Source organism: Solanum dulcamara, chromosome 3 (genome assembly GCF_947179165.1).
Source record: "Solanum dulcamara chromosome 3, daSolDulc1.2, whole genome shotgun sequence".
Lineage (NCBI taxonomy): Eukaryota > Viridiplantae > Streptophyta > Magnoliopsida > Solanales > Solanaceae > Solanum > Solanum dulcamara.
The window spans coordinates 77984454-78005557 of record NC_077239.1 but is presented as its reverse complement, the minus strand read 5'-3'; the positions used below and the strand labels follow the sequence as shown (position 1 = coordinate 78005557).

Genomic DNA, 21104 nt, shown 5'->3' with positions numbered 1-21104 from the left:
TTGACATAGGTGATTCAATTGTGAGTGGAGAAAAAGCAAAGGCAGTTGATTTATAATTAACTTATATTAGTACTAAACAAGTGTGAATGAAAGAGAATAAATGCACTTCAATAATATATTCAATGCATGTAATACATTTTTTTAAATTTAAAATAGAATTATATTCTATAATATACATTATATATGTTTGAAGTTTGTGCTCAATTATTTTATTATTACATCATTATGTGTGCTTGAAAATTATTTTTCACTTTTTACTTGATAAGCAAGATTTATGTGTTTCTATAGTTTAGTTCTTTATATAGATTAAAAAGAAAAATAATTATACTATTAAAAAGTAAAATATGACAGAGATTGATAATTAAAGGGTAAAATTGGCATTTGGGTGATTAAGTGGCCTTCTTAGTGCTATATGCAGAGTTATATGACTTTTCTATTTAGAACAAACGAAGCATGACTGATATGGAACATTATACCTTTCAAAAGAAACTTCTCGCTAGTATTTGTGTCAAACTAAGCTTATTAATTTATCGTCAAGTAATAAATCAAGATAAAAATATATATAATCAATTAATTATAATTTAGTAGCATTTTCTCATGGATGCAACGGGGTTGGCAAGCTTAGGACAATAACACATTAGAGTTTAGCTATAGTTTTGGTGTAGTCCATTTTTACTAGTTCAATTACTGAATATTTCCATTAATAAAATGGCTATAAGTAGTCCATTAGGGGGATTAGGTGTCTTGGATTTAAATAAAAAGGAAAAAGAACTTCCCTTGATTAAATTCACAGATTAGATATTTAATTTTGGTATAGTTACTAATATATACCATTCGTTCTATATAAATTTATCCATAGGTATTACTCAATAATTTGTCCAAATGATAACTAATTATTATCACAAGTGAAACTCACTAGTATAAAAGTTTCTATACTATATAATATATTGTAACGACCTGTCTCCATCGTTAGGAATAGGCTAATAGGGAAGAATTTCGGATCAGAAAACTTCGGATAGTAACTTTGGAAAAATTTAGCCTAGGTCAGACTTGGACGAATTCTAAGTGAAGTAAAGTCTAGGGTAATCATGTGAATGATGGAAGATCAAGTCCCTAATTTGATTGGATAGGCTGATAGCCAAGACGATACAGAGCATTTACGACTTTGCGGAATCGCATTCGGACGAGTAAAACTCCCGAAATAGAAGTTGGCGTGAAGGGTATAGTTTAATACGTCTTGGGAAGAGTGTATGTTGTAAAATGGGAGACTTGGAGACTCTTTATGAGCTCTCTGTCTCCGCCTATCCCGCCAGAACAGGACTACCGCCGCCAGAACAGGGCCGCCAGAGCGGGATGGGTCTCACCATAGCGAGACGGGTCCCGCCAGAGCGAGACAGTTGCGACTTAAGTCAGAAAAAACCCAGAAACGGTCAGTTTCTAAGACTTCAGGAGGCGACCTAGGGCGAATTCCATCAATTTCCCACGGATTTTCACGCCTAAGGTAATGATTATACTCTCTAAATTCATCCTTTGATTCCTAGAACCTAGAAACTGTGGTTGGTAATCATTGGGGGAGAATTTAAACTCAAAACTAATGGTGGGAAATAGCCCTAGGGCGGGATTAGGATTATGGTTTTGGCCTAGGATGAGAATTGTGTTATTTTTCATGATAGTTAGGTCATTGTGTTAATCCTTTATATGTATTTACTGTTTTCTAGACCAAGAATGAGAGGAACGAACCCAGAAAGGAAAAACTCTTGCATTGTAAGGTTGTTGAAGCGTGAGTTTGAGGTAGGTGATGGTCTTGTTTCCCGTATGCATTTCATATACTTGTTAAATTGCTTTATGATATGCATATGTGTATGTGAATAAGTAGAAATGCTAGATTTTGTGTGAAATGATCACTTGCTGGCTTGTTTTTGTGATGAACGTGTTTTTGGTGATATAATGCTGTAAATATTGAATATATTTGTGATTGTGGTATGTTTGGATCGGGTGTCACATTCCTACACATAAACTGGATCGGGTGTCACATTTCGGCATATATTTGAATTGGGTGTCACGTTTCGACACATATTTTGATCGGGTGTCACGTTTCGATAGAAATTTAATTGTTTGTAGGTCTCTTGTGAGGACCCTTGTGTGAAGTTATAGCATGTTGAAGATATTGAGTTGTAATCTTGCTGAATATTGTTGAACATGAGATTGGTTCACTTATTCTATATGTATGTGCTTATTGTGTTAAGTTTACTTGTCTATGATCCGCCTACTGTCTAAACCGCGTGATCCTATCAGTACACTATTATTTTTGTGTACTGATACTACTCTTGCTCTTCCTTTTGTTGATTACAGGGCATATTTAGCCGGCTGCGGAGAGACCTCATTTGGAGGAGTGACTATTGTTCGAGTTCAAGGGTGAGCTGTTCTTTCAAGCTGTCGTGGACTCTCTTATTTTCTAGTTCTTTTTCAAGAACTTAGATTCAAACATTGGTTTAGTTCATGAGTATATTTCTTCTTCTTATGGAGTTTTGACTCCTTGTTTTAGACTTGTTTATTTTTGAGTTTTGGTACAGACGAATTTTAGTTCCATATATTTTAGGTTATAACTAGTTATTTTCTGAGTTTATGGGAACTCAACATCTATTCTTGTTTTACACCTGTTTTGCATCCATAAATTTGGGATTTCTTTGCGATTAATGTTGTTGGGCTATTTAAAATGATTCTCCCACTAGAGAGATAGTGTGGGTGTCAGTCACGATGGATCGACGTCGTGACATATATAGAAGTTAGTAAATTTTATTTTCTTTATTATCCTTATCTTATACTCGTAATAAAATATCTAATTTTAAACTGGCACTTCTGTCTTTTTTTTGGGGGGGAAAGGGTAATTTGGATTGTTTACCAATTTTAGCAAATGGGACTATTTGTAAACAAATAGAGAAAGTCCTGTTTTGTCTTAATTTAGGATCTAACTAGTACCAATGTCTAGATCTTGATGCAAGTTATTTTTAGTATTTTTTGTAAAATGACCATTTTACTCTTCTCAGTATCTGCTCCAAGTCATGTTTGATCGATATTCGATATTGATTCTGTGAAATTCCTTAAAAAGTTAAGGATTTTAGAAAATTTTGAGTTTGAAAGGTTTAAGTTGTTAAATTGTGGTATTTAATTTCTGTTGGAGTTTCGGATCTCAGAATGGAATTCTGTCGATTTCATTGGCTCCGAAATGTGAAATTTGGTCTAAAAGAGTTGACGAAATCAGATTTGGGGTCATATTGTGGATTTGAGGCCTTGAATTAGAAACTATAGAGTTTTTAACTATAGAGTTGACTTTTATCAACATTCGGATATCGGATGCTCGAAATTGAATTCAAAATACTTCATTGGATTCAAGGGATGATTTTAGGCCTAAAAATGTTTTTGGTTGAATTTTTAGAGATCATGAGCTTAATTTGATATTTTGAGAGCCTAAAGTTAGTTTGATGACAACTTCTCGGTTTTGAGTCAAGGAAGCTCGAATTCGTATTCCAATGATTTCATTGAGTCCGGAACGTTGAATTTAGTATAGTGGCATATAACGTTTGCGTGCATGAGATTTCTAACGAATCTTAAGGGTTGATTCGAAAACTTTTGTGCTTCGAGTGAGTTGTTGATATCTGGTGTCTAAGACATCCTTCTCCGAGTTCACGAGAGCTAGGCTACGTTTGCGGTGCTCGGGTCTTTTCTTCTCCACATTCGCGGGTCCTAGGCCGCTTTAGCGAGGAGTATGTTGTCCCTTCTCCGCGTTCACGGAGCTTGTGCCGTGTTCGCAGAGTGTCCTAGAGCTGGTCTCCACATTTGCAGAGTTATTTATCTACGTTCGTGGATGAAAAAATTGACCTGAACAGTAGACTTCTCCCAAAAGACAGAAAATAGATCATTTCCACCATTTTTGTGAATAGGCAGCTCATGGATGACAATTTCAAAGGGGTTTTCTGCGAGAATTTGTTTGGGTAAGTAAGTTCAACCCATAACCTTTATTACCCACCGATTATATCTTGATTTTAGCATCAAAATCAGTGTTTTGAGTCATAAAAATTAGAGTTTTTTCAAGAACATGGAACTTTTGATTAAATGGTGATTACGAACTATTTTGGGCTCTATTTTTGAAATGGTTTTTGCTAATGACTTTCTAATGCCTAGAGGATCATTTTCGTAGAAAAATATCCAGATTCAAACATGTTTTTAGAATCAAATTTTTGAGCCATTATGATCCATTTACTCAAATTTTGTGATTTTGGTGTTGTTAGATTCAGTTTTTGATTGTACATCATTATTTGAATAGATTGTGGTGTTTCAGACTCTATTCAGAAAAAAAAGGCTCAAGTTATTGATTGACCACGATTTGATTAAGGCAAGTAACTTCTAAAATTCTGTAAATCTTGTAGATTACTTGACCTTGATTTTATATATGTGTTGGGAAGTAGTGGGAATAAGGTTTGGAATGTTAATCATGTGGTTTGTACTTAATGAAATAACGGGGTTAATATAAGAAAATGTGTGCTATGATTGTAATCGAAAACGTGAACTCCCTGACTTGAACTTGATGTGAACACGATGAAATGCTATGATAGCCTCAATGTGATCGTGAACTTGATGAAAATGTATTTAGCTCATTGTTGATTATGGGAATAGACTTGAAGTACTTGCTCATCGATTGATATTAATTGTGATAAAAGGGTAATGAAATGAAAACTTGATGGCTTATAATGATGTAAATAATATAAGTGTTAATGTTGATAGTGTGACGTGAATTGCATTGATAAGAATTGCGTTATGATGTGGACATTAACATTTTCTCATTACTTGTGTGAATATGCTTATTTGCATTGATTTCGAAACACTATGATGAGATCCGGTTGATACTGATGCTAATGGAAAATGGTTCCGACAATTGATACTTATGTCGATGGAAAATGATTCCGACGATTGATACTTATGCTGATGGAAAATAGTTCCATCGATGCCAATAGGAAATAGTTTCGGCAATTGATAATTATGCTGATGGAAAATGGTTCATGCGGATACATGGACCTTGTGCGTCCCCCTGGGTTCCAGTCTGAGATTCAATAGATGTCTATCATTAGGACAGACATGCATCACTTTACGTGACAGCACATTGCATTGCATTACATGTTATCCGTCATCGTGAAGATGTGTATATACTCCTTGTGCTTCTGTGATTGATATATCTTATACTGATGTGACTTATTCGGTGATGTTGATGAGCTGTTATGGATCTATGTGCTATACGAAATGTGTAGTCTAGATTGAGCTGATTTCTGTGTAGGTTGTAGTTGAGGAGGTTCGGTTGGGATGAGAGGAGTTCTAGTATTCTATTAGATTGACTTCGTTTTGTTAGTTGGCTTGTTGAGTACCGTGTTGTTTGGTAGTCACTGCTTGCTATCTATACTTGTGTAGGTTTTGAACCCGGATCGTGATTGAGTTTAATCTTTCCTATTCCGAGGCTTTTGAGGAGACTTGAGAGGTACATAATCGATGTTGGCGATCTCCCTTGTCCCTTTTATTATGCTTTGTTCTATTTGAGAAACAAAGACATTGAGACTTGTACTTATGTTTTATTTAGAGGCTTGTACATGTGACAACCAGTCTGTGGGGTTATTGTTGTTGATTAAGACTCCCGCTTGTTGTATATATCTCTCTTATTTAAATTGCTTCCACATTACTTTCCGTAGTTGATTGGGTTAGGCTGACTTGTTCCGGTGGAAGTAGACAAGTGGCATCACGTACGAATTCGGGTCATGACAGTAACTACTATATTCTTTATGGTGTATTACTATATTAAGTAGCAGCTATATTCTTTATGGAACTCCTTCCGTCCATCTTTACTTGTTCACTATACTAAAAATAAATGTCTAACAATATTTGTCTAGTTTAAAAAATCAATGAATTATTTACCATTTAAATTCATTTTACCCTTGCTATTAGATACTATTTAATATCTAATACATTTCTCAAAGCATTAAATTTAAAATATTCAAAGGGTAATATAGAAATATTACCCATATTATTTATTATATTTTAAGGTGTATGTCAAGACAATAGTAGACAGCTATTGTTGTACGAAGGGAGTAGTAATTAGTTCAAACACTAATAGAAACAAAGACTTTTTTCACCTCAAATTAATAGAAATTTTGTGTTATAAAATATGCTTTTTTTCACCTCAACTTATTGGAAAAATGCATGGTAAAAAATAGATTCTTATTGAAATAATAGGAATATGCATTGAATATTTTTTCTTTTCTTACTGGTTTAATAAATATATCTATGAAAATAGCAACTGAACATTTTTCACTGAAAAATTTTAATAGGAAAATAGTGATTTTTAGTAGCGAGAGATCATCGAAAATGGAACAACTTTCAAACTTTAACTTACAAGTATTGTTAATTAAAAAAAAAGACATAGTTTCTGTTTAATGAGACTTATTTAAGATGTTAGTACATCAAATTGACAAAAAAATTATATCTATAAATTAAAAAGAAGTAGTAGTAGCCTTTTTTTTTTTACCTTTTTGACATAGGTGATTCAATTGTGCGTGGAGAAAAAGCAAAGGAAGTCGATTTATAATTAACTTATATTAGTACTAAACAAGTGGACAACGTAAAATTGGGTCAAGGGTATGAATGTCTTTTTCAAGAGCTTTAATTTCGGCTTGTCGGGATAGGAATAAAAAAAGAGTGATTTTCATCGTTTGTGGGTCATTTAGATAATTTGTAAAAGAAGATTATCTTATAGTTATAGTATTTTATTGCAATTTTTTACTTGGTGTTCGATATCTTTAACCAAGAGTCAAATCTAAGATTTCGAAGCTTATAAATTGAAATTTTAATCATTTAAAGTTACTGAATTTTAAATCAACCTTATCAAGATTGAACCACATCTATTGAATTATCCAAATTCTCAATTATAATGATGGCTCCGTTCTTAATCCAATCCAAAACCCATAATTAAAATAAAAAAATATTTACTATTCGTTATAACCTTTGATATTCACTCAACTTAAATTTTCTCTCTCTTTCAAGTGGAATTATATTCCATATAATTAAATTGTCATGAAAAGACTGAATTCTTTTTTCTATCAGTACAGATCCCTTGGCACATAACTTTTGTTCCAAATATCAAGTGACCTCATGATTCATGATTCATTCATGATTCATGATTCATGCCAGGAAATAATAATCACTAAGCCCTAATGTTTTTTTTTCTTTTTTTAAATACAAAGTGGCAATTCCTAATTGAAAATATGACTATGACAATTGAGTAGTACATTGAGATATTGTCAAGGCTAACGGTGTTGTGTATATAAAAAGTATCTTTGACTTTATATATAAGTTAAATTGTGGGTGATGAATCACCTAATATATGAAGACCATCACTATATTAAAATGTTGACACATGCAATATGGAGATCTCCTACCTATGTTAATTAGCACCTAATGGTTCCAAAATTTCACCATCTAATAGCACCATTGCGACATGATTTGATTGACAACAAAATTTGTGAAACAAATTCATTGAAAAGGAAGAAAAAATTAAACTTCACTACGAAGGAGAAAATAATAAAATATGGTCCCTCATATGTTCCCATAGATTCAAAGTAATCTTTCAAGTGAACCTTTGAACATAAATTTTTAAATTTAAATTTAAAGAAAAAAAAATTTAAATGATATTTGATAATTAAAGTTGTGTTTGGACATGAATATAAATGGAGTTGTTCTTTGAATTTTTATGAGTGATTTGAACTGAAAATTGTGAAAATATTTTTTTTTGGAGTTCAAATTAAATTTCAAAAAATTATAACAATTTTATGTCAAAACAGTTATTCCGATAAGAACTAGTTCCTGTATCTTGATATTTTTCGTTAATATGAGGAAGTAAAATAGAATTCTTTAATTATCGTGATTGAATTTCAATCTAGAATAAAAAAGATCTAATGGAAATATTATTTATGCTGTAATTGATATTATAGTTGAGATAGATAAGAAAAATAGAATCACGAAAGAAAGGCGTGCAATTTTCACCCTCAATTTCAAAAAAGATAAAAAGGAAGTTGTTCCACTTAGTGGTATACTTAAAATCTTAAGTATATTGTATCGACTTATTATTATTATTTATTACAATTGCACTTGTAAATTACAAGTGAATATTTGAACTCAACAATAGTGATTTAAGGCTTTACCACTTACTCAAAATAAATATTTATTTTATATTATTATCTAGAGATCGATGTAGTTTAAAAAAATATTCTCTTTTGATCACTTAGAAAAAAATAATTTTTACAAATCTCTTATATCACATATCTTTGAAAATTGAAATTTCGTTACATCAACCCTCGATCAAGAGAAAAGGAAAAATAGGATAGGGAAAGTATTTGAGATAAAGTTAAAACATAAACAACTTTTAACATAGTACTTGTTGAGGTATTAAATAACTTCTATTTTGGTCGAATCTTTTGAAAGAGTCATTTTTTGTCAATATTTATAAAGGAAGAACTATATATAATGGAAATGAAAAAGGAATAAATGGACCATTTGATACATATGGGCCACTGATAGAAACATGAAGAATAAACATATATAAAGTTTTTAAAGAAAGAGTGCATGTACGTAACTCCTAAAATTCATGCACGGTTTCCAATTTTTATGTATATGTATTATGTTATAATAGAAAGGGACCAACATGCTTGCATCTTTGACCTCTTTATTCTCCACATAGACTACTCATGTCTTTCCCATTTTAGATCTAAAATGGATTCTGGTTGTTCAACTGAACTCGTTGTTTTCAGTTCAAATTATTAGTGAAGCTAAAAAAGGAAATTGACTTTATATATAGAAGGAGAGTCTTGGAGTAACTGATAAAGTTGTTGTCATGTGACTAGGAGGTCACGGGTTCAAGCTTTGAAAACAACCTCTGGCAGAAATGCAAGGTAAGACTGCATACAATAGACCCTTGTGGTCGGACGGTTCCCCTGATCCTGCGCATAGCGGAAGCTTTAGTACACCGGACTACCCTTTATGTATCATATAACTTTCTAATAAAAGAATAATAAGGTAACGCTTATTCTGAATTAACTAATTCTAGATCGTTGATTCGCTCCGTCTATCTGGTACACATGTACACACACAATTAAGGACACAAGTGAGGAATGGGAAACGTGCCATTGGTACGTGATGGTGAGTTGAATATTGTTTTAATGAAGAAAATATACCTGGATATGGTCAACATTTCGGAGAATATTTTAGGATATTATATGTTATATGATTAATAGGATCAAGCAGAACATTAAATAATATATGAAGCCAGAATAAGAATGTTATCCAAAATAGACCACAATATACATACCCACATGCCTAAACCAAGTTAGATATATAGAAACTACCTATGGTAAGTTTGCTTAAAAGCAAAAAAAAAAAAAAAAAAAAAGCAAATACGGTGCACAAAGCAGTGTTCAAGGATATTTCTAAATCTTCTTAGAGTTGCTTTCCCCTATATTCATTGGCCTTCAAACTAGACTCACACTATTTCTTGCATTGATAAGTGTACTCATGAGATAAAAATTACCCAAATCTCGTAGATTAAGTCAAAACTTGGTTTTGTTATGCTAAATACTGACGGTAGCGCTTTGGGTAATCCCGGGGTCATTGGAGGGGGAGGCATATTAAGAGACCATATTGGTAAATTCATATTCGCTTACGCCATACCACTAGGGGAAGTAACCAACAATCAAGCGGAACTAGAGGCGGCCATTTATGGACTAAGATGGTGTATTCAGCAGGGCTTCCAGCATGTTATTCTAGAAGTTGACTCGGAGTTGCTCACTAAATGGATTAATCAACAGACTAAACCTCTGTGGACTCTTCACCAGGTAACTCATGACCTTGTTGATATCTCCAAATTATTTCACTTCTTTTCTTGCAGACACGTCGACAGGGAAGCTAACTACACTGCGAATGCTCTTTCCAAGCATAGTCACACCATCACCACTCCAGGTCACTACACTACTCTCCAGCATCTACCACATGGTGCTCGAGGATACTACATGCTAGATAGAATCTGCCTAGCTAGTTTCAGACGGAGGAAGACCAAACGGATTAAGAAGCCTCCATGATCTCCTATTTGTGTTGCATCCTTGAATTGAACACCTAGTTGCAGTGTATGCAGTTCTCATCCGATTTTTGTTTGGGTTATTTGGTGCTCCTCATTCTGGCTATTCTTGTTTGTAATTATAACCTTTATGAGATTCACCCCCGATTTTTTGTTTAGATTTTTCCTTTATGATGTAAAGGGAGAGTCTCCCTTATTTATGCTTTCCTCTCCTTTAGGTGCATAGTTTCTAGGTTTCATTTGCTAGTATTGGGGATGAGTCGGTTGCCCTTAGTAGGACGGTCGACTTATGAACCACCATAGGATCGGAGGTTAGGTTTATGTTCCCTTCCTTGTATTTTTCTATTTTATTTATGATAAGGTTTGGGGGTGTGTGGCTCAACCCCTGACCGCCACGGGGGGTGAGATCCTTGGGCAAGGTCCGTTTATTAAAAAAAAAAAACAAGGTTTGAGAAAGGCCAGGCTGCACCCCAAGGGGCGTGATGTAGACCTTAGGTTGCTTCCACGACTTGAACCTGCTATCGATTACACGGAGACACCAGGCTCCTCTAGCAGAAAAGGTCATTTCACTATAATGTTTGGTAAACAACTTTTGGGACATGTTAGACAGGTGACAAGAAGTTAAGTTTGAAAGAACAAATTGATGTAAAACATAAAGATTTTATATGAGCCAGGTGATAAGTTGTTAAGTTTGAAAGAGCAAATTGATGTAAAACATAAAGATTTTATATGAGCCAGGTGACAAGTTGTTAAGTTTGAAAGAGCAAATTGATGTAAAACATAAAGATTTTATATCAACATAAAAGAAGATAAAAGTTTCTATATACCAATTTTACATTTTTTTTCTATTTTTACATCTAGCATATTTGTACCTTAAAAAACTTACTGTCTTACTATGGTCTATCACAAACCTTACCATTATGGCATTCCTCTGCTTGCCAGAAGCAGAACCTTCTGAAGCTCATCGGCGAGTCCTGGTAAGAGCAACGGTTTACAGATGATGCCATTCATTCCGATCTGCAGGCATTTTTTGACATCTTCATCAGTAATTGCAGCTAAACCGATGATCAAAGGCCAACTCTGGCTTCGATGCTTTCTAAGTCTCATGGTAACTTCAAAGCCATCAACATCAGGCAGGTGAAGATCCAAAAGTATAATTTGTAACAAGGACACAACTTGTCCAACAGCACTGAGGCATTCATATCCAGATGAAACTACAGTAACGATGCATCCCAATTTCTCGAGCATCTTCCTTGTTACAGTTCTATTCACATCATCATAGTCAGCTAACAGAACTTTCACTCCATTTAGAACAGAATGTGTATATATGGGATTAGACGATTCCCCATATTCGGACATGCCTATGGGAATTAATGGCTGCCTTTGGAACCCGACAATGACAGCCATGCCTTGATCAAAACCTTCTGCATTTCGGACTACATAAATGTCTCCTTGCATCAACTGTTTCAACATTTTTCACATAAAAATTCAAATAGCAAAGATATGGACATCAAATTTAAAAAGTAAAAAAACGAAGAAAATAATAAGCTTACATGAACCAACTTCCTGCAAACAGCAAAGCTCAAATTCTCCTCAAGCTCCTCACTGCAGTACGTCGGAGGACAAGGGGAGATCTCTGACTGAGATCGATTAATTTTTGTGCAAATCTCGAACTTGATATAGACATTGTCTCTAGATGAGTTTGATCTCGGTGTTTTCCAACTTACATCATTTTCACTTGCTGGGAGAACTCTAAAGGTAAGATGCCCTCTGTTGGTGCCATTCAAAAGATTTCCGACTATATGAAGCAAAACTTGAAAAAATCTTCTTTCATCACCCATAACATGATTAGGCAAAGATTTGTCAACCTCAATGGTAATATTGTAACCCTTATATATACATAAACATTTGGCGAGACAAACAGCTTCTCGGATCAAGGAATGTAGCTGAAAATGCCTCATTTCCAATGGGAATTTCACGTTGTCCTTGGTTGAAGTGACTATCACATCATCCATCAGGGTGGACACAACGTTGCTGCTTTTAATTATAGAATGCACAAGAAGCTGTTGTTGTTCATGTAACTTTTCTTCCTGCAACATCGAGAGCAGACCCAAAATTGAGTGCATCGGTCTTCTCAACCTATGGCTCATAACCGTCTGAAATGCACTCCTTGCTTGACTTGCCCTGAGAGCATCCTCTCTTGCTTTCTGCAATGCTTGATTCTGTTCCATCAATCTGTTTCTCATATGCTCAGATTCTTCAACCACTGCAGCATGGGACAATGCCACAGCAACTTGATCGGCTGCAGCTCTGACTATCTCAATTTCCTGGTTAAGCCAAAACCTACCATGTCTACTAGGTTGAACCAAAACGAGAATAGCATAACATTGCGAGACAATCTCAGGAGTTTCATCTCTGTAATTCGAGATCATCAGCATTGGAATCCTAATAGCAGCCACAGTTTCGGGATCAAAACTCCCCCTACTACTTGCAGCAGCAAGTCGGGAGCCCGCACCAAGTATCTTTACAACATCACTAGCCTGGATCTCTTGTACATCTCGATCACTGGTTGGGATAGACATATTATTCATACTGGAAATATTCTTTCTTGTAGTATCATGAGTCAGTTTCATCTCCGTTCTGTCCTCATTAGGCATCCATATAACACAATTCTGCAAACTCAATAACTTCGATAACTCAACAAGAGTTGTGTAGAGTATTGTATGACGATCAAGTGACTTACGTATCTCATTGGTAAGCATCCGAACATGCAGTCCAACTTCCTCTTTTCGTTTTATTTTTCCAACTTCTCGATCAAGATCCCGATTCTTTCTTTTCAGCATAAACTCCCTTGCCTTGGCTTTAAGCAGCAAAGGGATGAGATTTATAAGTGTTATAGCAGTGAGTATCGAGACTAATGCAGTGAGTAGTTTGCAAATAATAAGGGCAAGCACAAGGTGAAATGTGTATTGACCAAACTGAGTCAAGAAGTTGAGAAAATGTGTTAACCCACAAAGTATAATGAATGCTCCGAATTGAAAGAGCACCCATTTGAACGGAAAACTAGAACAGCTAACAAAGTAGATGATCTCAATTGGGATGGAAAAATAGGCTACTGCTATACCGAGATCACCGGCTTTTTGGACAAATAAAATTGTTTCCACGCTCCAAAATGCATCATTATCATCACAATTACATTCAACATAGCCATCAACAACCCATAAGGAAGCAACGATCGATAAAATCAACAACCACGATACTACTTTCTTCAACATTGCATCCAATAGATAAAAGAATCCTTTCCAGCACCAATGCTGCTTAATGTAAAATCAGACACCTGATCAATCAAACCATATATGCTCAATAACTGAACCAAGTACACAAGAACCTACAATTTATTTATTTTATTTTAAAAAGAAACGACACTAACATCATTATAAAATTTCACATATATACACAAATGCATGCACCAACATCCACTTGCAATTAACATAAGCTGGTTAATATCCAAAAGGAAGAGCCAACAACAACAAACCCAGTGTAGTCTCATAAGCAAAGTCTTGAAAGGGAAGAATGTACGCATACTTTACCTCTACCTCCCTACCTCGAGAAGGTAGAGAGGTTGTTTCCAAAAAAATACTCACATCAAAGCTGCTAAAGGAGTAATAACAATAACCAACTAATGTGATAACTGAAACAACGATAGTGTAACAAAAATCGTAAGACAGGCAACTACGAGAAAAATGCTACTACTAACTACTATTGGGAAAGGAAGAGCCTCAAAAGGTGCCAAATACCAACTAAACCCCACAAGGCCACAACTTAAAAGGCAACTATTTATTTCAATATCAAAATTTTGACTTTCACAAGACTAAATATAACTTAGTACAAGGGAACTGAGAAACTCACTGTCCACCTCAACCATACTACTTAATTACTACAAGACAAAGGAAAACCAGAAAAAAATTTGAAATCAAAGTTAAAACCCATTAACAAGAAACTTTAAATAAATAAATAAATAAAAGAACTGAAACTCATGTACAGCAACATAATCACTCCAATTCCACAAATAGTGTATGAAGATGGTAGAATGTATTTAGACCTTACAGCTCGGGAAGTAGAAAGATCGTTTTTGACAGTCACTCGGCTAAAACAAATAATTCAAGAAAAGAAATAATGGAAGTGAAGAAGCTATGATGAGCTAAATTTACTGAAAGAAGAAAGGAAAAAAAACATATCTTTATCTATCTGAGGAAAGAAAAACCAAAAACAAGCCAATCCAATTCAAAACTCAGATGCAGACCCAAATAAACATTTACAAAGGTCTTTTGAATCATCTTCTTTTCCAGCATTGGTATTATCAAAAAAAAAAAAAAATTGCCCACAAAAGCTCCAAAGAACCAAAACCCAATGCACCTATAGAAAACAAAAAAAAACAAAGAAAAAATTCAATGATCCAGTTATAAACATAACCGGGTCCCGATTAACATCAACTAATTGAAAATTTTCTTGAAGTAAAAACTGAGTTTTTCCATTTTAATCACCACCTTCCGTGTATACAAGCTAAAACATTTATAAAAGAGAAAAAAAATCCGATCTTTACACTTAAAAAAAAAGAAAAAAGATCAGATTTTTACACTCAAAAAGAAGAAAGATAAGATTTTTACACCCAAAAAAGAAAAAAAGAACTTCACTGATTCTTCAAGAATTAAACAACCCTTTTCATTCCTCTACCTTTTTCTTTCTCTTCTGAGCTCCAATGCAAATTTAATTTCAAGAACACAAATTTCCCTTATGAAGAAAAAGTTGAACTGTTGAACTAAGTATTTTTTTTTTTTTGTTATAGAGAGAAAAAGAGAGTGACTTTAAAGAGCTATATACACACAGAGCAGAAAAATGTAAGCAAAAAAAGAGGTAGTAAAGACAGGAAAATCTAAGTTTGTAGGGGGGTGGGGGTCAGGGGGACCCACAAACCTTATATGAAGAGAACTTGGACGCAATTCTACTCTTAAGCGTCCTCTTCAGCCTCCCTATAAAAGTACTTAGAAGCAAAGTCTTTTAACTCCAATTATTATTTTAGGAAGATATTTAGTTGATTCTATAAATAATTTTTGAGATTGCAGTCTTGAGATTATAATTTTTGAACTAATTTATTCTATTCGAGAAGTGGTGTATAATAATCGCAAATTAGATAAAATAAGAGGATATATTCTAGAATTTGTATTGTGTTTGATTGACTATATAAATATAAAAGGATATATTTATATTGTCAACCAAATAAAGTATAAGTATAATTTTAAACGTAATTTTGAGATACTTTATTTTATCTTGAATACGAAACGACCCCTCATTGTCTCACTATATATACGTGGTCCCTCAAATTTGATTTTTGTTTTAATTAGATACCCTAACTAAAGGTGTAATTCATTAGATACTTCAATAATTTTCATAGTGTTGTCTATTGAATACATAATTGACAATTTCTCACAAAATCAAAGTGTGTGACTCTCAAATGTAATGACTATGGCAAAAAATCGAATCAATATTTGATACATGAATCTTTTAAAAAAGATGTTTTTCCTAACTCTCCTATATAGTCGTATGACGAAAAAAAGCGAATCAGTATTCGACACGTGTTAAAATTGACTAGATTTTAGATAGTCTTAATGTAGCAACTTGATAGGTGAAAATTTGGTAAACTTTGACATCTTGACGAAATGTGATGTTATGGATGACATCAAGAACAAGAATTTATTCTCATAAATAAGTAGCTCTTGATTCATTTGAAACACACCTCAAAACATTTTTCTCTTGTCTTCTCATATTTCAAGGCATTTGCAAAATACATTAAAAGAGTAGAGAATTGATAGAGCAATTCTCTTAGTTGTATTTGGGATCTCTCACATTTCTTTATTAATATAAAGACAGTTGTTCTCTGGTGGACGTAGGATCATTCTGATCCAAACCACGTTAAATATTGTTGTTCTTTCTTGTTCTTTATATTTTTACGTTTCCGCTAACGATTGGTATCAGAGCCAATGTTCTGTCTGAGTATGCTATGTGATTGCATCACAGTCTGAACTTCCACATTAGAAAAGAATTAGTGGGTGCAACAACTTCAATATCTGGAAAATCTAGATGATGGCATTACTACGGAAGGAAGGTTCAATCCACGCTATTGATGGAAAGTACCTCGATAACACATCGGTTTCTGATAAGGCAAAGATTGAAGGAGATGCATTGAGTATAATTCAACTATCCCTTGCACCTAACGTGCTTTGTGAAATGTATACAAGTACCAAGGAGACGTCCAAACAGTTATGAAATAGGATGGAAGGGCTTTATCAGGACCGATCGGTTACAACAAGGATGTTGTTACAATGGCGTCTTCAAATATTTAAGATGGAGTTAGGTACTTTGTTGCAAGACCATCTAGATGCATTCAATAAACTTGTGATGGACTTACAGATTGTCGAAATTAAGAGGGATGAGGAGACGTTTGCATGAGCTTTGCTATTTTCATTAACTTCAAAATATCGTGATATTGAAAATTCAATGATGTATAGCAAGACGCCTATCACTCTTGAACAAGTGCGGCAAGCACTTAACTCTTATGATGTGCGGAGGCATTTTGAAGGAGACAAAGATGATAAAGCTAGTGGGCTTTTTGTAAGAGGTCGTACCAGGCAATATGGAAGGAGCAATTCAAAGCACATATCAAAATCTCGTGTGAACAAGAAGAATGCGGAGTGTTGGAGCTGTCACAAGAAGGGACACTTTGAATGAAATTGTCCTAAGTCAAAGTCCAAACAAAAGGCGAGTGCATCCATTGTTGAGCAGGTACATAATTTTGATGATGAATATGTACTAACAATATCATGCAATAGTGGAGTCTATGACAACAAATGGGTGTTAGACTCTGGTTGTACTTTGCATATGACATTTTGAAGAGATTGGTTCAGCAGCTATGAAAAAAGTGGAGGAACTGTAATAATGGGCAACAATGCAATTTGTAAAATAATTAGGATTGGTTCAATTCGAATTCGCTATCATGATGGAATCGTGAGGACTATTATAGAAGTCCATCATGTTCCTGATTTGAAGAAAAATATGATATCTATAGGTACTCTAGATAATCAAGGCTACAAGTACATGAGCGAGGGAGGTACAATGAAGGCGGCTAAATGTTCTTTAGTCACGCTGAAGGCCAAGATGGAGGATGGAGTCTTAGCAGGAAGCACCATTGTTGGCTCTGTTAATATGCCATTCTCCATCTCCATTGATTGCATAATTTGATTTGGAGCTTTAACAGTTCGATGTCAAAACTACTTTCTTACACGGTGATCTAGAAGAGACAATCTATATGGAATAGCCTGCAGGTTTCCTAGCTGAGGGAAAAGAAGATCATGTATACCAACTGAAGAAGTCTTTGTATGATTTGAAGCAATCCCCTAGACAGTGGTTAGGGGTGCTCAGGGGTGCTCACGGTTCGGTTTGGATCGGGTTTTATTTAAAAAATAACCAAATCAATTGAGTCGTTTTTTCAAATTGTCAAATTAAGCCAAACCAAACTATATCGGTTTTTACTATTCAGTTTTTGTCGGTTTTTATCGGTTTTTTCGGTTTTTGTCGGTTTTTAAAATACCTTATAGTCACTATTTGAATAAATAGAAAATAAATTTCAAAAGTATTTTCTTATTATAAATTTCATTGTAGCCAGTAACTACTAGCCAAGATTGACGCATACATGTTTAATAATAGAGAATGACTCACCTAAAGTTTTACTATTTGTAATTGTGAGTAGCTTTTCTGCGTATGAAGTCCACATTTTATTTATTTTTACTTTATTTAGTATAATTCAAAAGAATGGCTCAAGATCAAAAATATAAAAACTCAATATAAATTATATTTTTTTCATAAAAAAATTAAAATACACACACATATATATACAAATTTAATTTTTAAAATATGTATATATAAAGTCGGTTTGGTTCGGTTTTTTCGGTTTTTTTTAGACTTGAAACCAAAACCAAACCAAATATAGTCGGTTTTTAAATTTAAAAACCAAACCAAATCAAACCAAATAAATATCGGTTTTTTTCCCGGTTTGGTTTAGTTATCGGTTTGGTTTGGTTTTTCAATTTTTCGTGTTCAGCCCTAACAGTGGTACAAAAGGTTTGATGCATTCATGACTACACATAGATTCTTGAGGAGTGCATTTGATAATTGTATGTATCACAAGAAAATGTCTAGTAACTCTATAATTTATTTACTGTTGCATGTTGATGATATGCTTATTACTGCTAACAACATCATAGAGATAAATATTTTGAAGAAACTGTTGAGCAAGGAATTTGACATGAAGGATTTGGGAGCTGCAAAGAAAATTCTTGGAATAGAGATTTCAAGAGAAGATGGTGTTATACATCTTTCTCAGAAGAGGTGTATTGAAAAGGTTCCCGAGAGATTCAATATGCAGATGAGCAAGCCTATAATTATACCGTTAGCTTTTCATTTTAAGCTTTCAAAGTTACAAATGCCTCAGTCTGGGGATGAGGTGGAGCATATATCAAAAGTTTTTTATGCTAGCGCAGTTGGTAGCATTATGTATGCTATATTGTGCACACATCCAAATATTACTCAATCTGTAAGTGTGATAAGTGGGTACATGGCCAATCCAGGAAAAAGGCATTGGGTAGTTGTCAAGTGGATATTGAGATATCTCAAAGGATCTTCTAATGTTGGCCTAACCTTTCGAAAAAGTGAAGGTATTTCAGTTCTCGGTTATGTGGATTCTGACTATGTAGGGGATCTTGATAGAAGAAGGTCCACAATTGGATACATCTTTACTCTCATTGACAGTGTCGTTAGATGAAAATCGACTTTACAATCGATTGTCGCTTTGTCAACAACAGCGGCAGAATATATGGCAGCAACAGAGGTAGTGAAAGAAGCTATCTAGTTGAAAGGTTTGGTGGCAAAATTAAGTTACGTTCAGCTGGAATCAACTCTAAGATGTGATAGTCAAAGTGCTATTCATTTGATTAAAAATCAAAGATTTCATGAGCGCACCAAACATATCGATGTCAGATTTCATTTTCTTCGAGATTTCATTGAAGATGGAGCTATCAAGGCCGAGAAGGTTATCACAGACAATAACGCTGCAGACATGCTGATTAATATAGTCCCCGCTTACCAAGTTTGCACACTGCAAGGACTTGGCGGGAGTATGCATCAACTGATGCAAACTCTGGGAGAACAATTGCTAGGTGGAGCTAGTGTGTTCAATAAAGGTTTGATTCTTCTTGTTTCTTACAACGGAATTTCCCAGTAAGCTTAGAAGTTTTGGCCGGAGTTGTTCATATGCGTGCTCGGAACGCAAATCATGGTGGAGATTGAAAGAGTTAAGGTTGAAGACACAATCAAAAGTTGCTGAAAGAAAGTTAAAAATAGAGAATCTTGTCAAGGTGGAGATTTGATAAAATTTACAAGATTCTAGATAGTCTTAATATAGCAACTTGGTAAATGAAAGTTTGGTAAACTTGGTAGGTGAAAGTTTGGTAAACTTTGACATTTTAACAAAATGTGATGTCATGGAAGACATCAAGAGCAAGAATTTATTCCCATAAATAGATAGCTCTTGATTAATTTGAAACACACCTCAAAAATATTTTTCTCTTGTCTTTTCATATTCTAAGGCATTTGCAAAATATATTATAAGGGTAGAGAATTGATAGAAAAATTCTCTTAGTTGTATTTATTTATTTGTATTTATTTGTTATCTATTCGTTATTTGTTTGTTGTTTTTCTCATAAAGCTTTTAATTTCCTATTCTAATGCATTTATGCATTTATGCTTTTACTGAGCCGAGGGTCTCTAGGAAACAGCCGTCCTACCTTGGTAGGAGTAAGGTCTGCGTACATTCTACCCTCCCCAGACCCCATGTTGTGGGATTTCACTGGGTTGTTGTTGTTGTTGTTGTTGTTGTTGTATTTGGGATCTCTCCCTTTTCTTTGTTATAAAGACAATTATTTTCTGATGGACGTAGGATCATTCTGATCCGAATCACGTTAAATATTGTTATTGTTCCTTGTTCTTTATATTTTCACATTTTCACTAACAACACGTGAATCTTTTTTTTATAAGAAGAAGAAAATTTTGACTCTTAAGCATAATGGATTGGCCAAAAGAGCGAACCAATGTTCGACACGTGATTCTCTGACTCTCAAACATAGTAGCTTGAAAAAAAATGAATCGACGTTTGACACGTGAACTTTTTTTACAATTTTTTTTAGCGCTTAAACAACATTGATTTGGAAGTAAGTCTTTCTATCACTTCACTTCGTTCTAGAAATATGGGAACAACAATGAGAGATCGAGGGTTCGTAGCCCCCCTTCGATTCAGTATTCTTCTCGCTTAAAATCTCTTCAAGTTAAGTCGTACTAATCGACTAAGGTAAAGTATAGACAATGTGAGTAACTAGTACGAAGAATATTTTTCACAATTTTTGTGAAATCTAATGACATAAATTTGTTAAATATTTAACGAAAATAAGATGGTTACTTGTAACAAACTTAAAGGATCAAAACTACTCAAAAACATAAAGGATTACTATGAATTTTTCTCCTAATATGAGGGACTTTTTCTTATTTTTAAAATAAAAAATATAGGTGGTACTCTCTTTTCAAATATCTAAATAGGATGTTTCTTATTTATATCGAAGGACTCTATATTTATTCCACGTGGTGTTCAGAAAAACAGCACGCTTTAGCGGAGGCGCGTGTATAAATTAGCATAAGCAAACGCCAGGCGCGTCACGGTGATCGGTGCTCTTTGGTGATATCTCCCTTTTTTTTGATTTTTTTTATTTATTTAGTTTGGCTTTTATGAATGAAACAAATTAAAAGATGAACAAGACTTTGACCATAAATCCAATAA

At 34.2% G+C, this 21104-nt stretch overlaps 1 protein-coding gene across 1 annotated transcript; it reads right to left on the bottom strand.

Moving 5' to 3' along the window:
* Positions 1–10943: 10943 nt before the first annotated feature.
* LOC129883101 (protein EIN4-like) lies at positions 10944–15030 on the bottom strand. Its single transcript, XM_055957680.1, has 3 exons — positions 14900–15030; positions 11719–13502; positions 10944–11626 (listed from the first exon to the last, which is right to left on the bottom strand). The coding sequence occupies exons 2-3, from the start codon at positions 13438–13440 to the stop codon at positions 11084–11086; spliced, it is 2265 nt and encodes a 754-aa protein (XP_055813655.1). The 5' UTR covers positions 13441–13502; positions 14900–15030; the 3' UTR covers positions 10944–11083.
* Between the last annotated feature and the right edge of the window lie 6074 nt (positions 15031–21104).